The sequence below is a fragment of the Rhinolophus sinicus genome, linkage group LG01 (assembly GCF_036562045.2).
Source record: "Rhinolophus sinicus isolate RSC01 linkage group LG01, ASM3656204v1, whole genome shotgun sequence".
Classification (NCBI taxonomy): Eukaryota; Metazoa; Chordata; class Mammalia; order Chiroptera; family Rhinolophidae; genus Rhinolophus; species Rhinolophus sinicus.
The window spans coordinates 13457674-13483959 of record NC_133751.1 but is presented as its reverse complement, the minus strand read 5'-3'; the positions used below and the strand labels follow the sequence as shown (position 1 = coordinate 13483959).

The window sequence follows — 26286 nt, the reverse complement described above, 5'->3', positions numbered from 1 at the left end:
CACCGGAAGTTGTTGCTTTCTAGTGGTCGCTGTGGCTTTGGCTCTGTCGCTTTTTATTCGTCACCAGGAGGAAGACAGTGCTGGCTGCCCAGCCCAAAGGCCTATTAGGGGATGCAGTTATGGGCGCTGTCGCCGTGGGTGAGTTCTGATCTCAATGAGTCGCAGTCACAGCTCGCATGACTTCCTGTGCTCAGAGAGCCCGAATTTTCTGTCCTGAACGCATTCTCTTATCTAAGGCCCCTCTTCCTTAAGCACGTTACCCCTCGGCCCGGTACCGCGTTCTCATTGGCTTTATGTCCTGTCAGTTCCAGGAGCTGGCCAATGAGTTGTCGGTGGTGGCGCCTTTCTCGACCTGGTGGACCCCGAGGTTCTCCCAGGGGTGCGGAGCAGTTGAACTGGAAGGGGCGGTGTGGCGGGCGCCGCGCGACTGGGGCACCCTACGGGTTACCGCTGGGTGTGCTGCCGCGGCCCAGTGGTGGGTCGTAGGAAAAGCAGGACCTAGCCGATTCAATGACCCTGGGTTAGGATACATCTGCACAAAACCTGAAAGCCCTGTTTAAGACCTGCTGACAAAGTTTTCCAAACGCTTCCATTTTTAATGGAACCGAGCAGGCATGGGAAGACTGGGAGGGCATAGATGGTAGGGAACTGGGTTAATATGAGAACCGGCAAGACCAGCTTTGGTTGGAATTTTGTATGGAGTCCTGCAAAGAGTAATTTGGCTAAAGCTAATTTTCATCTGAAGAATCGCCTGAAAAACTTAATATGGTTCATTGATGTTTTATAGCTGATGGTACCCACAGTACTCTCTTCTCATGACTCATTAGACGTCCTTCATTCCTTCATACTTGTCAAAAATTTATTGGAACTCTATCCACAGCATTAAAGTGACTCCCCTACTGTCTGTCCTCTGCCTGCAGCAGTTACAATTCGTCTTTCAAGTTTACCTTTGGAGTCTGGGCTACTGCAGTCCTCAAACCAGATTCGCTAGTGCTGTCTTCACTGCTGCAGACTTCATCCTTTCCCCTTTTCTTTCTCACGGGAACGTGGTTGCTTCGTTCTTATGTACATACCTTTGCACCTTGTAATCATCCTTTTGCATCAGGTACTATTCTTTTTTCCTATTTCCATGCAAGAATTATTTCTTGAGGACCTACTAGGTACTAACACTATGTTAGGTGTTGTAGCCAAATCAGAAGTAATGCCTAAAACCATTTCTTTCTCCCAGAACTTTAGATTCCAGATAGAGAAATAAATAATACATGTCCAGATTTAAAATGTCCCAGCTAGAGATCAGAGGCATAGAGGTGGGGCCGAGGTGGTTGAGAGTGGGGAATACCCAAGAGACCGACTTGATAGGCATGGAAAGAGTGGTGATTTTGGGGGGGGGGAGGGGACAATACCCCCGTTTTAGTTCTGTCTCTGACTCCAGTGATCTTTCATCATTTTGCTTTTGAGTTTCCTCCTTTAGTGAAATGCTCTATTTAAAGGGTTGTTGTGAAAAGCAAATGAGAGAATGTTTATGAAAGGGCTTTGGAGGTGAAAAGCATCATATAAAACTTTAGTGGTTCTTTTTGAGAAGTAGTGAGAGTCAGAATTGCCAGAGCATAGGGGACAATTTATAAAGGACCATGAGCACAAGGCTGAGGAGTGTGGACTGGAAAACTGTTAAATACTTTCAATCAAGAGAGTGAAGTGATGGAAATGGCATTATTGGAAGGTATATCTGGTATTAAAACGCAGCACAGATTAAAGGGAGTTTGATTGGAAGGAAGAATGTGGGTGCTGTTTTTCCCCTAAGATCTACAATTCTGGGTAAGATAAATTAAATGTTTTGTCCTTGGGAAGAGAAAAAGCATATAAAATATACCTCGTTTTATATGTACCTATATACTTTGTATTCTTTTGTTGTTTATTCATTTACTTTGTAAACATGGAAACTTGTTACATTTTAGATTATCTTTGTAATGGTTAGCAGTTACTTGATGTGGCACTTATTTTTCATGCAAACCTTTTTGAATTACCTTTAGTTACACTACCCCATTAGGAGCTAAAAGAGGAATACTCCTAAGACTAAGACAGAGCAGGATGACAGCTAAGTTTCAGAATTAATCGCTAAGTGTTTCAAAACATATGTTCCAAGTCTTTCCACTTATGTAATAAGAATTTTAATAAGCATCCCAGATCAGATAACATTGTAGAAATTTAAGTGGTTTTGACACTAAGTTACTGTAATGTATGTTAAATACAATTTTTCAAAATTATTGCTATTATTTAAAGTTAGGTAGACCTGTATGTACTTTCAGCACTATTCACATTTGCTGGTTTTGAATTGTTGACTAAAGAGGTGAAGAGTTGATGTGCAGCTAGATTTGTCATAGTATTCCAACTGATTTTGGCAGTAATGTAATATAAATAGTTGAGAATGCAGTTATAATCATTTCTCGGTCAATATCCATAGGGAATTCTGGTGTGGAAAATGCAGAACAACGTATCACTTTTTGTATTTGGCCTTGAAATTATTTTGAAAAATTTTCTAACTCCTGTTAGGAGTTTGTTTTCAGAATTTTAAATTTTTCTTAGAGAAATTATCAATTTCATTTGCATAGACCACAGAACTAAGAAAGGTAGTTTAGAGGGAAAGGAAATCAGCTGAGGTTTAAACATGCCACCAGCATTCCATTCATTTATGTAGTGAGTTGAATTCCAAATATTGTAAAGTGCTGAGACTTTTCAAGATCTGTATAAGAATACCTAGGTTCTCACCTGACCTTTACATTTATTGAAAACCTATTAATCTTACTAAGAATCAGTTTCCTGAGCTATGAATCACAGGAGTAATACTATCTATTCTATCTACTTCAGAGTTTTTCTTGAAAACCAGATGATGTATGTGAATGGCCTTTATAAATTATAAAGTATGATAGGCATGCAAAATATTATATGTGGCTGAGTTATATTCCTTAGAGAAATATAAAACAAACTATTTTTTTTTTTTTTGTCAAGCTAACTTTATCTTGTTTTCTAGATTGTTATTTTGTGTCAGTAAGTAATCCATAAAGTGCCAACATGGGAAAGAAACGGACAAAGGGAAAAACTGTTCCAATTGATGATTCTTCTGAATCTTTAGGTATATTTCCCCAATTGAACCTTTAAAGCAATGTTTATATACCCAAGTGGACATATATTTAATATGTGAAACTGGGATCAAAGTGTATATTATTGTTCTGTAATTTGCATTTCAATTTATTGTTTATATCTGTCATTTAATAGTCTTCAGCATTTTAATGGCATGATTATTCCATTGATATAAAAGACCATGGGTGCGTATTTCATGATTTATTTAGGTAATAAATCTATTGTTATAAATATAGGTAACCTTTAATTTTTCAGTGTTAATGAATGGAGCGATAGTAAACATTTTTACAGCTAAATCTCTGCGCGTATCCGCTTATCTTCTTAGTATAGATCCTAGAATTAGAATTATTAAATAATATAAATATTTTCAAGGCTCTTTTGGTTCTATTGCCAAATTGCCTTCCAGAAATGTTTTACTAACTTGCAGGCCCCCTAGCAGCATAATAAAGGGCCTAGTTCCTTGAACTTTTTTAATACTAATTATAATATCATTTGTAAAAATCTTTGCTGATTTCTAGTTGAAAAGGAGTATCTTCTTTTTTAGTTTGTGTTTCTTTGACCACTTACTGGGATTTAGTAGTTTTTTACATGATCTTATTTGCATTTACATTCTCTTGGTGCAAGTTCATTGGACATAAAGCTAATTATGCCCCTTGACTAGTTTCTTAACATCCAGGGTTCCGGAAACAACTGAAGCCCTTTACAGTGGCTTACAAAGCACTTTACCGATCTGGTCCCAAAAGCCTTTTCAGTCTCAGGTCCAGCTGTTTGTTTTTACACATGCGTGACTGCCATTCTGAGGAGATAGCCTGCATTTTTACATTTTATACCTACATGCCTTTGTTCCTGGGATATGTCCTTTTCAGATTGTTTTTGCTCCTTGAGTAAAAAACACTTTAAACTGTGAGCTTTGAAGTGAAAAAGACTTGAGTCCAAATTCTGGCTTAGCCACTTAGTGGTTTTGTGACCTTGGGCACTAAAACTTAGTTTTCTCATCTGTCATGGAGGATGTCATGCAGTGACTTTCTTCTAGGATGGTTGTGAGGATGAAGTGAGATAATGTATGTAAATCATTTAGCACACTCTCAGGCTCATGGTAAGTTCTTCTACCAGTAATTTTTATTACTGTTAATATCTTATAAGACTGTACAGACGTTCAACTTTTGTTGACTGTACTATCTATAGTTGTGAAAGTTCCATTGACCTTTGCCTTCTCTTGTACTGCTATAAGATGTTTTGGAGATTCATATGCAATTATTTATTTATCTGCCTCTCCTGCCAGAATGTGAGCTACTCTAAGAGAAGAGCTCTGTAGCTTGGTCATTTTTAATTTCCTTGGCATCTCCCACAGTCCCAGGCCTTCGGTAGTCGTATTGCTGACTAAACAAAAGACTTTCTCTACAAACCTTTTAAAATAAAGAGAATAATAAATATGATGAAAGACCTTAATTAAAAGAAAGAGTGGAAGTGAATTTGGGGTGGTGGTGGTGATGTCTAGGATGTCAAAACAAAGCAAAATTTCGATTTTGTATAAAATCTTTCTCACCTCATCTTATTATATTCAAGTATGAAGCAAAAATTTTAAGTTTTCAGATTAACAATTTGTGTATAAATTCATTCTTGAAGTTCAAATGAAGAGGAAGTTTTAAGATTATCTGAAGAAAGCCATATTTTATTTACCTCTGTACTCGTTTATTGTTTTAATAGAACCTATGTGCAGACACCTTAGAAAAGGATTGGAACAAAGTAATTTGAAAAAGGCTTTAGTGAATGTGGAATGGAATATTTGCCAAGATTGTAAGACGGACAATAAAGTAAAAGATAAATCTGAAGATGAAACGGAAGAAAACCCTTCAGTTTGGCTATGTCTTAAATGTGGCCATCAGGTATGCTTAGATTTTGACCTACATGGAATTTTATAAAACTCTGAACTTTTTTAGAAGCATTACCTAAGTACAGTATGATTATGGGTAAGTAGGATGCCAGTGGCATAGGTCATGTTTCCTGGGGAACAGATTCTGAGACTGAGGTTTGTGAGATTTAGGTGGTTTACAGGGGTGTGTTCTCACTGCATTTTTACCAGGAAAACTGGGAGGGAAGTAGGACTAGGCAGAGAGAGAAGCTGAACAAAGAGGCAGGACTACAGGGCCTCAGCTGATGCCACAATGAACTCTGTCCTTCAGGGATGTCCTGCATTGAGGCAAGGGGGGTAGGCCTTTGTACTTGTGCGTAGACCCATCACTGGATCTTCGCTGCCCGTGGGGAGTGGGGTAGGCCACTGACCTTGGCCAAGGCAGCTCCCTTCCACTGACCTTAATTCCTGGGGATGGACAGACTGAGCTGTGAGCTGTCAGGAGGCCACATTCTTGGCAGCTGTGGGAAGAAATGCCTTGGACTTAGGGGTGGGAGGTATCTGGGTGGCAGAGCAGCTCACAAGTATGCCATGGTACTAAAGGTCAGGACCTCTTTGTCACCCTAGTGGTGGCAAGTCAGGTTTATATGTTAGGAAACTGGGCTATGAGCCAGTCCTGTCATGAAGCTTGAAGATGAGGCAGAGCCATTTTTTTTTCATTTTCTTTTAAATTGAAATTTTATTGAGGTAATTATAGATTTATATGCAGTATAAAAAATAATACAGAGATGTCTCTGTACACTTTGCCCACTTTTACCAATTTACCAGTGGTAATATTTTATTAAACTACAGTGTATCACAGCCAGTATATTAACATTGATACAATCTATCAATCTTCATCTGACCTCGCAAGTTTTACTTTTCTTCGATTGTGTGTGCATGTGTGTTGTGTGTGTGTGTGCATGTGTATATGTGTGTATTAAGTTCCATACAATTTTGTCAACTCTGTATTCACCATAGTTGAGATACTGAAGAATTCCAACATGACATGAATCTCTCATGTTCCCCTTTTCTGATCATACCCACTTCCCCACTGCCATCCCCCAGCCCCTGGCAACCACAACTCTGTTCTCTAGTTCTAAAATTCTGTTATTTAAAACATGTTATATAAATGGAACCGTACAATATACAGCCTTTTGGGATTGGCTTTTTTTCACTTAGCATAATCACCAAAGATTCATCCAAATTGTGTGTATCAATAGTTTCTTTTTTTTTATTTTTGAGTAGTATTCCATGATATAGATGTACCACTATTTATTTACCTTTTGCAGGATATCAGGGCTGATCCATTTTTTGGCAATTGTGAATAAAGCTGCTATGAACATCTGTTCTCAAGTTTTTTAATTTCAAATTTAATTTCTCTGGGGAAAATGTCCAAGTGCACAATTGCTGGGTCATATGATAATTAAATGTTTAGTTTTTTAAGAAACTATCAAACTGTTTTCTAAAATGGCTGTACTATTGTATATTCTGACTAGCAGTGTATGAGTGATCCACTTTCTATGCATCCTTGCCAGCATTTAGTTTTGTCACAGTTGTTTATTTCAGCCATTCTGATAGGTGAATAGTGAGATGATGGTCAGGCAATTAAATTTATATGTTAGCAAAGAACATATTTATTTGTATTTAAAAGGTTTCCGTTGAACCTCTTTAATACACCTGGGGAGCATGAATTTATTTTGCTGTTTCAAATTTTCCAGAATACATTTCCTATTATAAATTTTATTTATTTTGCTACCTACTTAATTCCTAGAATCAATCAATATTAACTGTTAACTTTTATTCCACTATAGTTATTTTTTGCACTGTTAGCAAGTTAACCTCAACGGCTGTCTTAAGACAGCTCATCTCATTCTGTTTCAAATGGTCTCAGATGGCGTCATAGTTTTCAAAATTAATATCAAATTTAATTCCTTAATTTTAGAATCAAATGTTGAATGGGATAAATTAAATGAGTAGTATTTGATAGCATAGTTAAGGAATTAGGAGACATTGATAAATATTTTCCCTCCAAAGTATATTTTTAGCTACAATAGAAACAAGACCACTTAATGTACTATAGTCTAAGGTAGTTGGTGGCCTGGTTCAGATAGATACACAGTGAAGATGTATTTCTTAGCAGTGATTTAATTAGCTAGAGGCAGGAAATCTGGTCATGTTCTTTTATGAATAAGCCTATACATCTTGTAGGTAAAAAATCTCTCATTTACTTGTTCAATTAATCCTTACCGACCTCCATCCATTTGCTAGATTATTTTGATAATAGATTAATTTGGTTTTTGTGCCTTCAGGATTTATAGTCCAAGGGAGAAATGATGTAAACGATAACAACTTTAAGGAAGAAAATAAGGAATGCCACCAGGAATTTACATCATGTTTGATAGGAGTGTGTTTATAGGAAGAATGTGTTTTGTCATCTAGGAGGATAAGCGTAGTTCTTCTGAGAGGAGATAGCCTTTGAGCAATATCCTGAAGACTGGGTGGGAGTCCATCAGTGGCAGGAACGGTAAAGGATCCCAACACAAGTGGCATAACGGGGACAAAACTATTGGGAAGGTGCTGAGTGTGTTTAGCTGGTAGATGGTCTGTGAATATGTGAATTACGGGAGCTAACCCTGTAAAGGTAGATTGGGGTCAGAGGGTATCAGGGTTGTTGATTAGGAGTTTAAGAGCAATTTATAATTTTTGAATTGAGTATATGAACAGTGCTTTGTTTTAGGAACAGTAAACTGAAAAAATATGCATGTGAAGAACGAGGTTGAAGTTAGGAAAATATATAGGAAGCTGCTAAAGAGTCCAAACTGGACCTAGCGAGTCTGAATTAGCATGGTTTAACGGACTGGAAAGGACAGGTGGGAGACGAAGAGCACTTTGCGTGCATGGTTCTCTAAGGACCTTCCTCAGGTGGCTTCAGTTGCCTATTCATATTTAAGTTTTAACAAAAATCTAGACTCTCTTTAGAGTTGAACATTTTATTTTCAAAATTGTGAGAATGGCAGAATTTCTTGAGCCACTTTCTTGTTTATTATAGATTATGAGTTCTTTCCTCTTTGGGTGAATTTGTGTGGCTTTGAGATTGATGGTTGTGATTCTCTAGGGCTGCGGCAGAACTTCGCAGGAGCAGCACGCTCTGAAGCACTATTTGACACCAAGATCTGAACCTCACTGTCTGGTTCTTAGTTTGGATACGTGGAGCGTATGGTGAGTTTCAACTCCTGTGCCCATTGACTGAAAATTATTTGAAATATTGGAGAGTGGAGGTATTTGAAATGTTTAAGGAGCAAGAAAGTTTAAATTTTTGTGTTTGTTTAAATCCCATCACTATCAGAAGGCTAGAGAATGTGGTGTTATAAAAAGCTTTTGCTTAGTATTGTACAAACACAACCATTGTGTCATGTAGAAAACTTAGGAATCTTCACCCTTTTTTCTTGCTTGTGATACTATAAAGCATATGGTAGGTTTTTAGTTTAAAAGTTGGGACACTGAGAACAAATTCCAGAAAAACTGAGAATATAGGAAAATTTTGGCAATGAATTTGCTTATAAATAAATGTCAGGCTGGTATGTGTATTTCTTACATTTTAACACCATTCAGCACAAATTTTCACATCTTTAAAAACCACTTACAGAGAAGTGTTCACTGAACATCATCGGTCAGTTATAAAATTTGTTAATTTTTATGATGCAGGGTCTGTGTTTTGTATAGAAAAAACTTTTCACTTTAATGTTATAAATAGCCATTTCAGTAAAATGTTTGGGATCTTTTCACAGTATTTAAATGTAGCCATAATTTGGGCTAATCTTATTAACAGTAAACCAGAGTTAATATGGAAAATAGTTTTATTTTCAGTTTATCTGGTAGAATAATGTAATGGTTACACACTTTGGGTTCCAGGAATAATAATTTGTCCCCTTTTTTGGTTGTCACTTTGTCACTTTTCTCCTCTGTGGTCTTTTGGGACACAGGTGTTACCTATGTGATGATGAGGTCCAGTATTGTAGCTCAAACAGACTGGGTCAGGTGGTTGATTATGTCAGAAAACAAGCTGGCATTGCAACTCCAAAAGCAGGTAAGAAATACCAGTTATTTCCTAATATCTACTGTAATGTTGATTTATATATATCTGCTGATATTTACATTAATTTACTGTACTGCCTAGCATTACATGTAGCTGAATAACATTAATTATGATTGGTTTCAAACTATGAAACTATTTTTTTGGTTAAGAATGTAGAACAGAGAGAATATAGATAATTCTAAGGTGTTAGAATTAGAAGGGTATCTGAGAAATTATCTAATCAGATGTGATGAAGAGTCTAGAATAAGTAATAGGCAAGGCAATAACGTCCTGTTCCCATACCCTGGCACAGGGGCTTAAGATGGACTTTTTTTACTTAATTTACTTTTCTTGCTTTTATTTGGATCATATAAAAGTAAAGTACTTGTAACTCCTTCAAAAGGCCGGATACTTCTCAGGTATGTTTCATGCATAATTAAATTAATTGGGTCAGCACGCCTCATGAGCATTAAGCTTGCTTAGACTATCCTGGTTATAGAAGTATCTTTGGCAGAGCCAGAATTGTTTGTTCTTAACCTCAGGATTTGTTTTTGACCCACAGAATTCATTAAAAATTTTTTCATGTCCATATTCTTTCCTTGCTTGCTTTATATTCCAATTTCACAAGGTAAGGTATGCTCATTTGTAAAAAAAAAACCACACAAAAAAACAAAAACTTATGCATAAAACGGGTTTATACTAAAGCATATCCTGCTTGGTTTCATTTGTCAAATGAATGCTTACATCAGTTCTGAATATTTTTTATTTATTAGCTATTCTCTCTTGATGGTAATTTACTTATATTTATTGGAAAACATTTAAAAATCAAACAGGTGGCAAATAATATTAGGTAAAATTCACAAATTCTAGTACTTTGTCCCAAGAATAACTTTGCATTTGGCATGGCTGTATTACATGTTTTGCTAAATCTTTTCTCCTTCCTTTTTTTCCCCCTAAAGCAGCAAAAGATAATGGCAACATTGAACTTGAAAATAAAAAATTAGAAAAGGAGAGTAAAAATGAACAAGAGAGAGAGAAAAAGGAAAACATGGCTAAAGAAAATGCTCCTGCGAATTCTACTTCCCAAATAACTGTGAAAGGACTCAGTAATTTGGGAAATACATGTTTCTTCAATGCAGTTATGCAGGTGCCAGTGTTAATTTTTTCACCCTTTAAAAAGTCTAGTGTTGGGCAGCCGTTTAGCTCAGCTGGTTAAAGCACGGTGCTCTTAACACCAAGGTTGCCGGTTCGATCCCCACATGGGCCACTGTGAGCTGCGCCCTCCACAACTAGATTGAAACAACTACTTGGAGCCGATGGGGCTTAGAAAAATACACTTAAAATAAATAAAAAGTTAAAAAATAATTTAGTGTTTTCCTAATATTATAGGATGTTTTTGCATATTTGTTACTTACAGTATTGAGTTTTTTTCCCTGTAAGTAATTTATTTCTGTGTTTTCAAAGAAAACTTAAGGAAATGTTTACATTGCATGCCAGTAAAACACTGTGCTATACACTAGGGTATAGTGGGGTTCAAAACAAAACGACCCCTGCTCTCATAGAATGTGCTCTGGGGTGGGGGAAGCACAGGAGAAGCTCTTGAAGAAACAATTATGTACCTAGTTACAGGTGGTGGTAAGTGGTGGTGCAAGAACCATGGTAGTGGTGGTAGGGTAGCTACTTCATGTGGGGTGGTGAGAGAATGCCCTTCTGAGTGATGAATAAGCTCAGAACTGAAATATTTATGACCAAATAAAGTGGGGGCCACAGCATGCCATTACTTTTTCTTTCCCAAGATACATACAATAAAGATTGCAGTGTTGATAGTGATTTTCTGTTTTGGTAGACTAGACACTTGAAAAATATCTGAATGAACTGATTTACCTATATATTAACTGATATAATTTTCCTTTTCTTTTCCATCCTATCTTCCAGAATTTGTCACAGACACCAGTGCTTAGAGAACTACTAAAAGAAGTAAAAATGTCTGGAACAATTGTAAAAATCGAACCACCTGATTTGGCACTAACAGTATGTACTTTAAAACTTTATAATCTGTAATTTTCCTCTCTGAATATTAAGGAAAATATTCATTTTCCTCTCTCGACATTTTAAATTATTTTAAAGCATTGATGCTCATTTTCATCTTTTTTGTTTGTTTTAGGCTACCCAGTTAAAGATTTTCAGACCAGTAGAAATTAGAAAGCGTCTTTAAATTTATTTGCTATGTGTATGCCATGTTCTGCTGTGCTCTAGTAGCTTCTTTCTTCTGAATATTGTTGATATTTGTGATGCCCTGGACGTGCATTATTATTTTTAGCATCTTTTCAGGAGACTTAGATGCTGGGTAGCCAAATTAATTTTATCCATTTTTGTTAATAACATTTTGCTTTGGCTCTTTTACTTTTTAGATAGTAAGTTCCTAATAATCCAAATTTAAAACAGTAGAACTGAAGTCTTCATAAAACAGTTCATGACCAGAAACTTAACATCTTTTGATGTGCATTTTGAACTTTTAAATGGACAGCTCTGTTAGGAACATTGGCAGTATAGATCGACTAGTTATATTTTGCTGAAATAAACGATTCCAAAATTGGACTGAAGAAAATTTCTTTTTTTTTCAATTCCCATATTCAGGAACCCTTAGAAATAAACCTCGAGCCTCCAGGCCCTCTTACTTTAGCCATGAGCCAGTTTCTTAATGAGATGCAAGAGACCAAAAAGGGAGTCGTGACACCTAGAGAACTCTTTTCTCAGGTCTGTAAAAAGTGAGTATCCACTTTGATTGTGCTTTCAGTGCATCCGTAAGATGCCGAGAAATTATGTGAAAAAAATTAATAGCATTAGAGTCGACCCAGGACATATACTAAAGCATTGTTTATTTCATTTGGATTAAAAAACCACACTTTATGTGAAAATGAAATCTGCCAAGGGCGTTGTTGGACTGACCAGAAATTCTGAGAAACTAGGACACTCCAAGGTTTGGGATGTGATCCTAAGATTTTGTAAAAATAGTTTCATATTTTAGTCGACTCATCACTGCTTTTGTTTTTTCCTTTCTTTTTTTTCTGTAGAGCAGTACGGTTTAAAGGCTATCAGCAGCAAGACAGCCAGGAGCTGCTTCGTTATTTATTGGATGGGATGAGAGCAGAAGAACACCAAGTTAGCATATTTTGACCAGTGTATTTTATAATTCCATCTTCAGTAGCTTGTCTTCCATTTGATTTATTAAGCGTTATTAAAGTAATGAAAACTAGTTATTGAGGCTGTTGTATTTAAGATTCTTTTCTACACCAGCTTTTTCAACCAGTATGTTTTAATCATTGGAATGAATGAAAAGAATTAGAAACGATTCTCCTTTTCCTGTTGTTTCATATTTCCAGCATCATTGTCTAAGGATTCTGTTGTATAGGCTTCTACCAGGAGGGCCACCCAGTACTGGGAAATGCCTCTCCCAGAACAGGTCCCAGTTGTAACGCCCCTTTACTCTTACTCTGAGGTGATTTAGAACAGCTATTTGAATCTAGGAAGTACAGCAAGTCCTCGAATAATGAATAACGTCGTTTCATTTAATGTTGTTTCATTATAACATTGGTGAGCTGCCTTAGGAACTTAACTCTTGTTTATATCAATTAGCCTACAGCAAAATTGGTTTCTTTATACGTTACTTTGCTTAAAGTCACAGGACCTATTGACAACATTAAGTGAGGACTTACTGTATATTCATTTTGTAAGAGTCGGAACATTTGTTGTATTTTTAAATGTTTATTAATTGCCAGGATATAAAGTAATATATTTGGGGATATGAATATAATTAATAGTAATAATACAGTGATAACTAATACTTATTTTTCTCCTATTTAATGTCAACCACTGTTCTTAGTATTTTATATGAATTACCTTACTCAGTCCTCAAAGATAGGACAACCGTTCTATAAGGTAGATGATATTATCTTTTTCTCCCTCCATAAATTCTGAAGCTAGGATGTAGAAAAGTTTAGCAACTAGTTCAAGGTCACCCACTAATGATGGCGCTGGGCTTTAAGTGCTGGAGTCTGTCCCTACAGCTCTCATGTAACCATTCTGCTTCTTGGACATGATATTTCAGTGATCTTTCCAAAGGAGATAAGCATGTTTTGTAAAGCATTGGTTTGAATAGGTTAAAATCTTGAAGTGATAAGACAGTGCTTTTATTCACAATTTAGTGATTGTTTTATAATTATTTTTTGCTCCTTGAATTAATTTTTAAAAATGCGATTTTTGAATTATTAAGTTTTATTCAGTAAGTTTGCAGAGCTAATTCTTGATCACTTTCTTGACTTGAGTACATATTTTCTAAGGAAAATAACTATAAAATTTTAAGTTTAATAGTTATACATATATCCATTTTATTACTTTTAGAGAGTGAGTAAAGGAATTCTTAAAGCATTTGGTAATTCTACTGAAAAATTGGATGAAGAACTAAAAAATAAAGTTAAAGGTAATGTCTGACTTTTTTAATTAAACCACTATAATTGAATTCCTTTATACTTTAGGAGAAAATTACTGGCACATGTATTTTGAAACCTTAATTATTAACGTACAGTTTCTCCTTATCACCAATGATTTAAAAAAAAATTATTCAATATTCCAACGGGGAATATTTTAGGAAAAATTTGACTTTTGGTATATTCTTGTTATGCAATATTACAGTAAAATTTGTAAAGATAGAGCTATGATGACACCACAATTTTATTTTTTTCATTAGACTTCTCAATAGTGGTGATAGGTGAATTATACTTTCTTGAGTTATCAGTGGCTGGTTTATTATCACGAGCCCACTTCTTTCTTATTATTGTGTGACATTTAAAAAAAAAAAGTATAGATCTGGCCAGTAGAACTTTCTGTGATGATGGAACTCTTCTATACGGACTCTGTCTGATACATACAGTAGCTATTAGTCACCCGTTGGCTATCGAGCCCTTGAAATGTGATTGATGCGACTGAGGAGCTAACTTTTTATTTAATTTTTATTAATTTAAATTTAAGTGACCACAAGTGACTAGTGGCTACTGTATTATAAAGCACAATTTAGAATCAACACATAGTAACTCTATCTCTTTGGTGCCCCTTAGGGCCTGGCCAGTAATGGAGAGATCATTCCTGCTCACACTGTCTGTCATAAAATGTGTTTCTGTATAAATAGACTTCTATCATTTGAATAAGGCTTATAAATTTCATGTATTTAGAAAATGGAGTGACCAGGTAGTAAAATTATGTCACCTTATACTAAATTTATCAAGGTTATTTCTGGGAACACAGGAAAATAAAAAGAGAATTTTGTCTGAAACATTATCCTGAAACACTTTTTTTGTTTTGTTTTTTGTTTTGATTTTAAATGGAGTTCAGCCTCAGAGTTCACAAAGCAAGTTACATGCATTCTTTCCTAAGTTTGCTGCCGAATGTTATAATGTTAGAGCTGGATGTGAGCAAAAATATCCTCCATCCTAGCCCGATCTGCTCATTTTACTAGTGGAAATAGTGATACACAGAAAGTCTCACAGCACCTGAAATCTATGTAATTTTACTAACAATTGTCACCCCAATAAATTTAATAAAATAAATTTAAAAAAAAAAAAAAGAAAGTCTCACTGACTTGCGCAGTTTATTTTCCACTGACTAGATCTTGAATAAGAACTTTTTTCATTTTCCTGAGATGTGATTGTGTTATATTTTGTTACGCTCAAAAGTGGAGAATATATGCTACTGACTATAGCATAAAAATAAAATTATGGGAATGAATAGAGGAAAACAAGTCTGAGGTAGAAAATTAAAAAGTTTTAGGTTTAGATAGGTAAGCAAGTAGTTTTAGCTTATTGAGTTAATTATATAAGGGTAATTGATAAACTTTTTCCCCTTATAGATTATGAAAAGAAAAAATCAGTACCAAGTTTTGTGGACCGCATCTTTGGTGGTGAACTAACTAGTACAATCATGTGTGATGAATGCAGAACTGTAAGTGGATGTAGTGCTGATTTTATTCATTAAATAGAGTGCAGTCTATAAGTTGATTTCTTTTAAAAACAGAAACCTCTAGTTTCATAAGATCATCTTTTTTGAACTACCCAAATATGCATAGTTCTTTGCTGGAACTATGAGCACTCCTTATATCTGGAAGAATTCAGCTTAATATTTTGTTTTATTTCTCCTAACCCAGAGTCCTCAGTGCTGTATAGTTTTCATTTTATTTTCTTAAGCCTTTATTTTAAAACTTAGCTCCCCCTCTCCATTTCCCCATGATCTTACTACATTAATGTTTAAAGTAAATCTTTTTCCTTCCTTTTACATTTTCTTTTTTGGTTGGTTAAGGTCTCCTTGGTTCATGAATCTTTCCTTGATTTATCTCTACCAGTTTTAGATGATCAGGTAAGACAATTGAGTTTCTTTTATTTAAGCAAATTTTTTTTTCCTGTGTTAGATTTTATGGGGGAAGCCTTGTCACCTTTTCCAAGTTTATACATTACTAATCCATAGAGAATTTTTCTTAATGTATTTGAGATAGAAGAATTTTAAAGATTTGAATAAAGGATGAAGTAAATATTAACTTGATTAGTTTACATATAGGAAAGTATTTTCTTCTCATTAAAAGTTACTATTTATCTTCATTAAGACTAACCACAAATCCTTTCACTCTTAAGTTCATAAATGTTAATAGAGACTTTCTCAGTCTTACGCCATATTAATTTGATTCCTATCCAGTAATAGCAGGAAAAAAGAGAACATGTTATGAATATTGAATAAATTATTATTCAACTTAATATGAATTTTAAGGGTCCCTTTAATTATTGTTACTTAGTGGTTAAAGCCTTACCAAATTTACTTTATTTTCTCTTTCTCTAAAACTATCATTTACATGCAAAGAAAAAAAAAAAAAGAATAAGAAGAAATACCTCTATTGGGACATGTAAATCACTTATAAACAGAAAGTACATTTAGCAATGGGCATAATCACAGCGTAATACTCCACATAATAAAATTTGTTATATTTCTTTTTATTATACTTGCATGTGAAGTTACCTTTTTTACTGTTTTGTTTGTTTACTTGGTTTTTCATATGTGAAGATTGCTTTTTAGTATTTGAGATGGATTTTATTCTGGATATATTTTCAAACGTTGTGGAAAAATAAATCTAGTGTAAAATAGGAGTAGAAAAATAGGTAACATGAAATCTCTTCACTAAATAGTAGTTGTAAAATTTTATTTTTGGCTCATATTCTCTCCATATTTTAAGAGTGGTAAGAAAAATATAAATGATAAAAATCTGAAAAAGACAATGGAGGATGAAGATAAAGACAGCGAAGAAGAAAAAGATAATGACAGTTACATAAAAGAGAGAAATGATGTTCCTTCAGGAACAAGTAAGCACTTACAGAAGAAAGCGAAGAAGCAAGCCAAAAAGCAAGCCAAGGTGGGTCATTTGGAACAAAACCATATTTTTCTAATTTTATGTTTTGAACTATTGAGTTTAAAGTCTGAATGACATTGCTAAACATGTCTCTTATTTTATATACAGCACTTTCATTTAGCAATTACAGAATTAATTCATTTAGTATTCTCGAGAAATTTCTTTTCAGTATAAAGAAAAGGTTGTGTTTGTTTTTATAATCCCACATTATTTGTGACAACTTAAAAAAATGTTTTAGTTCATTTTTAACAATTTTTGAGTTGTTTACTCATTGACATTCAAAATGTAAAAATATATAAAGGTGTATAATAAAAGTCACCTTCCACCCCTGTCCTTTTATGACACAGATAACCACTTTCATCAGTTTATGCTTCATTCTGGAGTTTCTTTTGAAAAATATGATCAAATTAGGTAGTCATGTTTTTACCTCCTTTTAAAAATCATATATATTGTTCTGGACCTTGTTTTTCCTTTGTTTCTACTTAATTAGATTATTGGAGATCTTTCCATTTCAGGACACAAAGATTTATTTTTTAACAGCTGTATAATATTTCATCTTGTAGATGTACCAAGTTCACGTAACTATTTCTCTATTGATTTATTAGGTTGTTTGTGTTCTTTTGCTATAATGGCCAGTGCTGCCGTGAATAGCCCTATACAGTCATGTGTCACTTAATGACAGGGGTGCTTTCTGAGGAATTGGTCATTAAGCTATTTCGTTGTTGTGCGAACATCGTAGAGTGCACTCCTACAAACCTGGATGGCATAGCCTACTTCACACCTAGACTCCCTGGTACAGCCTATTGCTCCTAGGCTACAAGCCTGTACAGCACGTAACGGTATTGAATACTGTAGGCAGTTGTATTTGTGTATCTAAACATAGAAATGTTATAGTAATACAGTATAAAAGATAAAAAATGGTTCACCTGTGCAGGGCACTTACCATGAATGGAGCTTACAGGACCAGAAGTTGCTCTGGGTGAGTCAGTGAGTGGTGAGTGAACGCGAAGGTCTAGGACATTTTGGTACTCTACCGTAAACTTTATAAACACTGTACATTAGGCTGCACTAAACTTATTTTTTAAAAAATCTGTCTGCTTTCTCTAATAATAAACTAGCCTTAGCATACTGTAACAGTTTTACTTTATAAAGTTTTAAATGTTTTTAAGCGTTTTGACTCTTGTAATGACATTTAACTTAAAATGCAAACACATTGTACAGCTGTAATAAAAATCTTTTCTTCCTTTATATCCTTATTCTATAAACTTTTATTCTACTTTTAAAACTTTTTTTTTTTTTTTTTACTTTTTAAACATTTTTGTTAAAAACTAAGACATACACACCCTAGCCAGGCCTAAACAGGGTCAGGGTCATCAGGATCGCTGTCCTCCATCTCCACGTCTGGTCCCATGGGAAGGTCTTCAGGGGCAGTGACACAGGGAGTTGTCCCCTCCTATGATGACAGTATCTTCTTCTGGGACCTTCCTGAGGCCCTTTTTGAGGATGCATCACTCTTTTCAGAAACATGTCCATGGTGGTTTGCTTGGTTAGTTTCTTTTTTCCATCATTGATTTGCTTGGAGCAGATAATGCACCATGAACATTCTCTCTGTTAATGAAAACCTTTCTGTGTTGGGGTCCATGTTTTCAAACTTTCTAAGGAACTTGGTGAGGTCTGCAAAAGCTTCTGCTAAACCCTTTGCTGAATTTCTTGGGGGTTCTTTTTCCTCACCCGCAGTTATCTTTACTCTTGCCTCTTCAGCTATGCGTTCCTGTTCCAGTTCCCTCAACTCCTCATTGGCTGGTTCCTCAGGCACCAGCTCTAGGAGCTCCTCCAGGTCACACTCACCCACACCCACGTTAAGTTGTTCGCCGTCTCAGCCACAGCCTTGATTTTTGCAGTGTTTGTACTATGACATTATGATGGTTACAGCATCACTAGGTGACAGGAATTTTTCAGTTCTGTTATAATTTGATGAGACCACCACCATGTGCAACCATTGTTGACCTAAGTGTCGTTATGCAGCACACGACTGTACAAATGTCATCTGTAAGGTACATTGTGAGAAGAGGGATTGCTTTTGTAGTTTCGATAAATATTACCTAATTGCCCTCCACAAAGGTTCTACCAACTTGTTCCCACTAGCAACTTATGAGACTTGTTGTTTCTCCTTATCTTGACATCAGTGTTATCAAACTTCTGGATTTCTTCCAGTCTGATAGATGGACAGTATTAACTTAGTGTAGTTTTATTGTAAATGAAGTTAAGCATGTTTGTGTTTAAGAGCAATTTGTGTTTCTTTTACTTTGAAGTATTCACTTATATTCTTTCCCCCTTTTTCTTTCATGTATTTTTAACTGAAGCACATCAGACAATGTTTATGTCCTGTGTCCTCTATGCTGCCCTTGAGTCTTCTGCTATTACAGATTTTCCTCACGGGAATGACCTTTTAGTTATAACCAAAAATGCTAATCCCTTGAGTCTTTGCCATTCCAGTAACAGGAATCTTGATGAAATCCACCCCACCCCCACCCAAATTGGGAATAGGCTGAAAATAGCAAAGAAGTGATTTTAGGGGAGAAAGTCCTTTACTGTCTGCTGTACATGTCGCTTCCTTGCTTTCTCCCTAATTTGGGGCCATTCATTTCCCAGACTGTTTTCCTCTGTCTTGTGGAAAGCAACCTTGTACTTGTTTATCCTTGTGTTTTCAGTTTATTTTCCCTTCTTTTTCGTATATATAGTCAGATTCCTCACATGGTTTAATAGTTGGCTGCTTGGGTTGAACAGTTTTACTCCTCTGACTAGATCACTTCTCTTAGAACACAGACCATGTTTTGCACATTTTTATTTGTCCATGAGTGATAATTTTTTGAAGGTGAGTAATGGTTTATACCTGCTTGCAATTGAAGAACTTCTCTTCATAATTTATTTGATCCCTGAGACTAAAGAAACTTTTAGGATTAGAATTCTGGGAGTGAACTCTTTCTCATTAACTATTTATTTATTCTAAACTATTTATTTTTGATTGATAACCTGATGTGGTACATGGACGCTCTTTCTCTTCCTCTCACTCTAATTTTTTTAAAAAGTGTTTTGTACTTCCTACACAGAATCAGCGAAGGCAACAAAAAATTCAAGGAAAATTTCTTCATTTAAATGATATCTGTACCGTTGACCATCCTGAAGATAATGAATGTGATGTTGAAATATCACCTCAGGGAGAAGTGGATATTAAATCTGACCATATCTCAAAAGAGGAAGTTACAAATAAAGAATATTGTGTTAATCAGAAAGATTTGAATGGCCAAGAAAAAGGGATAGAAAGTGTAACTGACAATCAAAAATCCGCAGAGAGAGTAGATACGAAACATGTCATCGTGGATAATGATGGGGAGATTTTGTCATCTCCCAGTGAATGTGCTAGGAACCTAAATGGTGCCTTCCAGAAAGAAGGGAGCAATGGAGAAGTGGACATTTCCAGTGGTCTGAAAAACCTTCACTTGGATGCTGCTCTTCAACCTGATGATATAAATATAGAGCTTCTGAATGACAGTCATACTGGGACCCAGGTGTATGAGGTTGTAAACGAAGATCCAGAAACTGCTTTCTGCACTCTTGCAAACAGGGAGGCTTTCAGTACTGATGAGTGTTCAATCCAGCATTGTTTGTATCAATTCACCCGGAATGAGAAACTCCGAGATGCAAACAAACTGCTCTGTGAAGTATGCACACGGAGACAGTATAATGTACCAAAGGCAAATCTGAAAGGTACTGAGATTCTTTCCCAGAAAGCACAGTTAGTGTTCAGGGGCACACACTGCACGACATAGGTGGGTGTTCCTGTTTCATTGGATCTGCTTTGGATGGCATCCTTAAGTCCCCTCTTCTCCGTAAATATTGTAATGGAAGGATGGGTAAGCAGAACTGTATTGAAGGGGCTAGTACTCTGTCGCATCCCAACAGCCGCTAAGGTGGGACACTTTGCTCTCGGAACCCTGTCCCTGTTGGGTGAACCATCCCACTGGCGTGTTACCACAGCAGGACCCTAACAGATAGCGGCTATGTCTTTGTGTCTGCAGTCTCTGGTCAGTGTTTGCGATGGCCCTCATTTCCCTGAAAGCCACACTTTAATTCTTCAATGTGCTAAAGTGACATGCCCAGTGCAAGGTGCCGGCAGGACAGGGCTGTCTTACAATCTCCCGCAAATACAGAACAAAGATACAATTTCCTCCTCTTTTTTGTTTTTACCCCAGCTTGGGTAAGTGAGATAGGGAGAGATCATGGATGCCTAATGATTCTTATTAGAATTGGTGATCCATTTTTAAAGTCTAGCTTTTAATATCTTTCCATGTCAGTACAAAAAGCAAATTATGTTAATTTCATAGCAACTCTGTTTAGAGCAGGTTTCAGCGAACTGCAGTCCACAGGCTAAATTTGGCCTGTTGTCTGTATGGTCTCTGAGCTAAAAGTGTTTTTTATAGATGAATACTTGAAAATGATTTTATGGTAGAAAACACTAACTTTGAATCCCAATTAATTAAATGTTATTTCTCCAAAAGTAATTCCATTCTTTTCTGTCATACTCAAATATTACTAGTTTTTGAATTCCATCAGTAAAAATATGTGGAAGTTTTTCTCATATATGAATACCTACAAAATATCCTGGATTTGGTCTTGGTCCACAAAGCTAAAAATATTTATCTGGTCCTTTCCAGAAAGTTTACTGATCCTTGCTTTAGATGTTTGAAGTGATTTTATAGCAACTGAATGCTTTAAAGTTCTAAAATGATTTTCACACTGCTAAAATTTTTTTCTTTCTTTAGGTGAAAAGAAACATGTTTACACTAATGCCAAAAAGCAGATGCTGATTTCTCTTGCTCCTCCTGTTCTCACTCTTCATTTAAAGAGATTTCAGCAGGTACCCCTTATTTGTTTTAAAATTTGTCTTGCGTGTGGTATCTTATTGGACAAAAAGACATTGGTACCTTGGCTTTTCACTGTTTTGGTGACTCCATCTCTCCTGGAAGACTTTTGCTATGAGCAGTACAATTTTCAAGTTCAGTTCCAAATTCCCAAAGTACCTTCAGAACGTTTTCCCTCCTATGGTTGTTATGGGCTTGATTAATTGGGTGGGTCTCTGTGAACAACTCACTGCACCTGGTTAGAGTGTAAGGCTGGGAATGTGCGCTTCACAGAAAAGTATTCTGTGATTACTCAGGTTTAAAAATCTCTGGTCTAATCTGGCTTTTCTGGATGGCTTTAAGCAGAAACATCAAGAATTTTGTTTAAAAAAAACAAAAAATTTCTCACAGGAGCAGCTTTGTTAATGCATTGTGTTGGGGTGGGGGTGGTGTGTGTGTGTGCACGTGCGTGCTACACTGAGCAAAAAGAAACCAACTTGCAATCAATTAGTGATCAGGGAGAGAGAGTTGCCTAGGAAGATTGAATTAGCGCTGGATATTGGTATTCTTTTGGGCATCGGAGTGAGACTAGTTTATTGAATGTGTACATCTTTTCCAAGAAAAGATCTTAATCTGCTACCCCTCTTTTTTAGGCTGGTTTTAACCTACGCAAAATTAACAAACACATAAAATTTCCGGAAATCTTAGATTTGGCTCCTTTTTGTACCCTTAAATGTAAGGTAAGTAACAGTGGTCTTTTTGGGAAAATCCTTTAAAGGGAAATCAGAGCTTATCAAATACTACAATAGCAACTCGCATTAAGTGTGAAGTTGGTAAGAATTACTGAGTAGAGTGGGTCTTTGATTTTTGCACCTTTATAATTTCAAGATCTGAGATGAATCATTTTGAACATTAGGTTTATTACTTCAGTTCAACATTTTTTTGAACCCCCATTATTGTGGCAGACATTGCTTTGGGAGCTGAGGGTACAGAACTAAAGGTGAGCAGGTGTATTAATGGATAATCTCAACTCCATATAGTTGTGTTAAGATGGGTCTATTTCAGGGGTGGTGTGCACTTAACCCAGCATGTAGGTGGTTCAGGGGAGGCTCTGCGAAGTGGACCATGTCTCAGCTAGTTAGTGGGATGAATCAAGAGTAAACATGTTTTCCAGGCAGAGGGAACAGCAGGAGCAAAGGCAGCAGTGTGGTGGGTGCCAGGGATTGGCAGGATGAGCAGATTTAGAGCTTACAGGGGAACGGTGGGAGTTGAAGCCAGAGATGTGGGAGAGGGATGAGGTTTTGGAGGATTATCATGGTGAGGAACGTGGGCTTTATTAGGTATGCAGTGGGGAGCCACTGAAGAGTTGAAAGCCGCGGTCATGGCCAGATGTATTACACGGGTTACTTGCTGAAGCATGGAGGGAGGCTGGATTTTTAGGAGGAAATGACTAGAGGCAGGGAAACTATTTAGGAGGGTATTGACTTAACTCAGTCAGTAGATGATGAGGGCTTAAACTAGGGCAGGAGAGGGGGAGATTGAAGGAATATTTCAAGAGGTAAAATTAAGCAGGCTTAGGATCAACTGGCTCTGGAAAATAAGTCAGGGCCTTTAAGTGGATGCTGAGGGTGACACAGAAAGAGGAGTTGAGCACGAGTCCCAGGGCCTGGCTGAGTGTCTAGGTGTATGGGCCGAGGGGAGTGCCATAAATTGAGGTAGGAAATCCAGGAAGAAGAGCATGTTGGGAGGTGGAGAAAGGATGAGTTCAGTTTTAGATACACTGACTTTCCGATATTTTTGAGATATTCATGTGGCTGTTACGTTTAGAAAGCATCTGGATGTCCCCGAGGCCCAGGGCAGAGGTTAGGGCTGGAGATGAGAATCTGGAAATAAATACATTGGTGATGGTTAAAACTGAGAGGAGAGGATCTCACGTAGAGCAATGGAGAGGGAAAGAAGAGGTGGCTAAGGTAGGAAACTCCGGCGAGCATCTGAGTGGAAGAGGCATAGCTAGAAGAGGACCAAGGATCTCAGCAAATTTCTATGTTGAAGAATTTGGGGAGTTAGGATGAGCAGATTTAGAGCTTACAGGGGAACGTTGTAACTATTATATATTCACATATCAAGTATTTCAGTATAAACATTAAAAATCTTTATCTACATTTGAAATGATGGAAATCCCTTCTCCCAAATTTAAAATTTTCCAAGCAAGTTATTTCAGAGCTGGTGGGTAGTGAATTAGTTATTTTTGTGTTCTCACCATAGGCAAGGGATACTTTCACTGGCAAAAATTCTTTGGTTGGATTAGTTTTGAATACAAGGTAATCAGGAATTCATCTTTAGTGTAAATGCCATTTCTGTGTTCAAGTTTCAAGGAAAGGGCCAAGTGCCATCAAGAGTATCAGTGAAAAAGACTAGACAGTCTAGAGGTCATGGTAAAATTTTCAAGACTTGTTGGTAACTTCAGTAAAGATTAAGAAATGAGAAAATTGAGAAATAAAGGAGTATATTGGAGATAAAGCATGTAGATATGTTAGAGGCTTTGTTGAAAAAGGAAAGTAGTGGATCCATGAAGATTTTTTTTTAAGTCTGGGAGACTTAAGTATGTTTGTAGGCCAAGAGGAAATCTAGAATTTGAAGGTACAAAGAAAATCAAAATAATTGATTTAAGACCCTAGAGGAGGCCAGAAGGGCTGGGATGAGAACACCAAATTGGAGTGTCATCTCTGAATCAAAGGGAGTTTACTTCGTCTTCCTGAGAATGGGCAACTTGTAGTTGGTTAGGTTTTCCTGAAGTGGGAGATGAGGTCAGGGCAATAGTAAGAGAATTAAGAGGTGGGGGGTAAGACGAGGCTAAATGAGAAAAGTCTCGCAAGCTGTTGTTTCTAGGCCAGGAAACTGATTATATCAAGTGGACTTGGTTTATGGTTCTTGCGGGAAATGGCAGTGGCACCTTTCTAATAGTGTGTGCCACTACTCAGTAGGCTGAGACAAGGTCGGGAGAAAATAGTCAAGTTCAGACTCATGAATCATTTCTGCATTCTCAGAGTGAAGGTTAGAAACCCTTTACTTAGTTTGTCAACAGTATCTGTATAAATGGGACTAGAACTAACTTATGAATTCTGTTCATTTTTAAAGAATGTTGCTGAAGAAAACACAAGGATACTGTATTCCTTATATGGAGTGGTTGAACACAGTGGTACCATGCGGTCAGGGCACTACACTGCCTATGCCAAGGCAAGAACAGCAAACAGTCACCTCTCTAACCTTGTTCTCCACGGTGATATTCCACACGGTAAGATGTCATGCAAAATTCCGGTATTCAGCACATATGTGGCAAAACCAAAAAATAACGAACTTGTTATCTTTCCATGTATACTTACTTTTACATTTCCTTGACAGATTTTGAAATGGAATCAACCAAAGGGCAGTGGTTTCACATCAGCGATACACATGTGCAAGCTGTGCCCACCACTAAAGTACTAAACTCACAAGCATACCTCCTGTTTTATGAGAGAATACTGTAACGATTTCATAGTGTTTCCTCTGGAAACACTTTCATGGCTTTTATAACGGCTGTAATAAAAAAGAAGTAAAGACTGACTGTAAATCATGTTCACTTAAAATTAAATGCCAGAAGAAATCATGTTTATTGAAATATTGAAGGGAAAAATACCTATAAATTTACATTGGCTTTGTAGTGTCATAGTGGTTATTTCTATTTTCAGTTTCTGGGAAGGATTCTGAAGTAAGTCCTCTGTGGTTAGTATGTCTGGGTGGTGGATTATAACACATCAATAAACTGACTTATCCCCAAAACTTGTTTTATTACTTAGAACCCTAAGTTGTATTGACTTACCCTACTAGGTAACATTTTAAAAAATGTTTCAAACTGTCCAGAGAATGAAAATTCACTATAAGGGTGTTAATTTTATAAGCATAGCTATATTAATATTGGAATTCTTCTGATGCCGTACTGTGTGCATGAGCTGGCGTGTAGGCCTAACTCAGCACTTGCTTAACTGGCTCAAGGTAGAAACCTGTGGGACTCAGTAACTGGGTACCAGGTCCCCCTAATGCCAGCATGCCAGAGAAAGCCTGTGAACGTCCACCTAATAAATTCCTTTTCACCTAGTCAGCCAATTTGAGTTGAATGCAACCCTAAGAGCCATAAGGATACCAAGCCTATCTAAACTTCCTTAAGGTTCTATTAGGATTTCTTTGATGTACATTGACTCTTTTTTGTTAATAGTCAGAGGGGAGGTATTGTTAACACTTGTTGAGTTTATCTAAGACCTAGTCAGCCATACCACTTCCAAAATTCCTTTGAAATACTTAAAACTATAAAATTTCAGTGTTATCCAAGGACCTTATATAACCAACACGTCCCATAAAATCAGGTAATTTAACTTTTTACAATGTTCTTTGCTTTTTCAAAACTCCTTACTGATGATCTTAATGAAAAATAAGATCTGCTTTATGAAAACTGACTTGCTTAATTTCTATATGTCAAGAGGTGTATTTTTCAGTTATATCACAAGCATCTTTGTACTTTGCTACATTTCAAATGAGCCATTCAACAAGTCATTCATTGCTAATGAAACAAGTTACTTTGAATAGTCTTAGGATTTCCAGAATTGTGGAAAAAACACTGCAAAATCTAGTCCAAGGGTCAACAGACTACCTGTAAAGGGCTAGGTAGTAAGTATTTTAGGCTTTGTGGGCCACTTGGTCTGTCACGGCTACTCAACTTTGCCATTCCCTTATAGAAGGCAGCCGTAGACAATACGCAAATATATGAGCATGGCTGTGTTCCCATAAAACTTAGATAGGA

The 26286-nt window shown here is 36.4% G+C and overlaps 1 protein-coding gene across 6 annotated transcripts; it reads left to right on the top strand.

Annotated features, from left to right (window-relative positions):
- On the top strand, nucleotides 1–25152 carry USP16 (ubiquitin specific peptidase 16). Of its 6 annotated transcripts, none has more exons than XM_074326259.1 (19): nucleotides 40–138; nucleotides 921–1105; nucleotides 3029–3130; nucleotides 4846–5024; nucleotides 8148–8251; nucleotides 9016–9119; nucleotides 10067–10254; nucleotides 11043–11138; nucleotides 11745–11875; nucleotides 12182–12269; nucleotides 13509–13587; nucleotides 15010–15101; nucleotides 15456–15512; nucleotides 16378–16554; nucleotides 19662–20319; nucleotides 21375–21469; nucleotides 22106–22192; nucleotides 24591–24747; nucleotides 24855–25152. In XM_074326259.1, exons 3-19 carry the CDS (start codon nucleotides 3070–3072, stop codon nucleotides 24977–24979), a joined length of 2478 nt encoding a protein of 825 aa, XP_074182360.1. In that variant the 5' UTR covers nucleotides 40–138; nucleotides 921–1105; nucleotides 3029–3069; the 3' UTR covers nucleotides 24980–25152. The 6 variants fall into 6 exon arrangements, with proteins under 6 accessions (XP_019585445.2, XP_019585441.2, XP_074182360.1 ...); XM_074326269.1 differs by having other exon boundaries at nucleotides 70–138; nucleotides 921–1065; XM_019729882.2 differs by lacking the exon at nucleotides 921–1105 and having other exon boundaries at nucleotides 3–138.
- Nucleotides 25153–26286: the final 1134 nt, after the last annotated feature.

Bases quoted from the DNA above. Each gene is read 5' to 3' on its own strand.
- USP16 (XM_019729882.2), top strand. From the start codon at position 3,070: ATGGGAAAGAAACGGACAAAGGGAAAAACTGTTCCAATTGATGATTCT. The intron at 9,120-10,066 runs GTAAGAAATACC...TTCCCCCTAAAG, and splicing joins CATTGCAACTCCAAAAGCAG to CAGCAAAAGATAATGGCAAC. The intron at 22,193-24,590 runs GTAAGTAACAGT...TCATTTTTAAAG, and splicing joins TTTGTACCCTTAAATGTAAG to AATGTTGCTGAAGAAAACAC.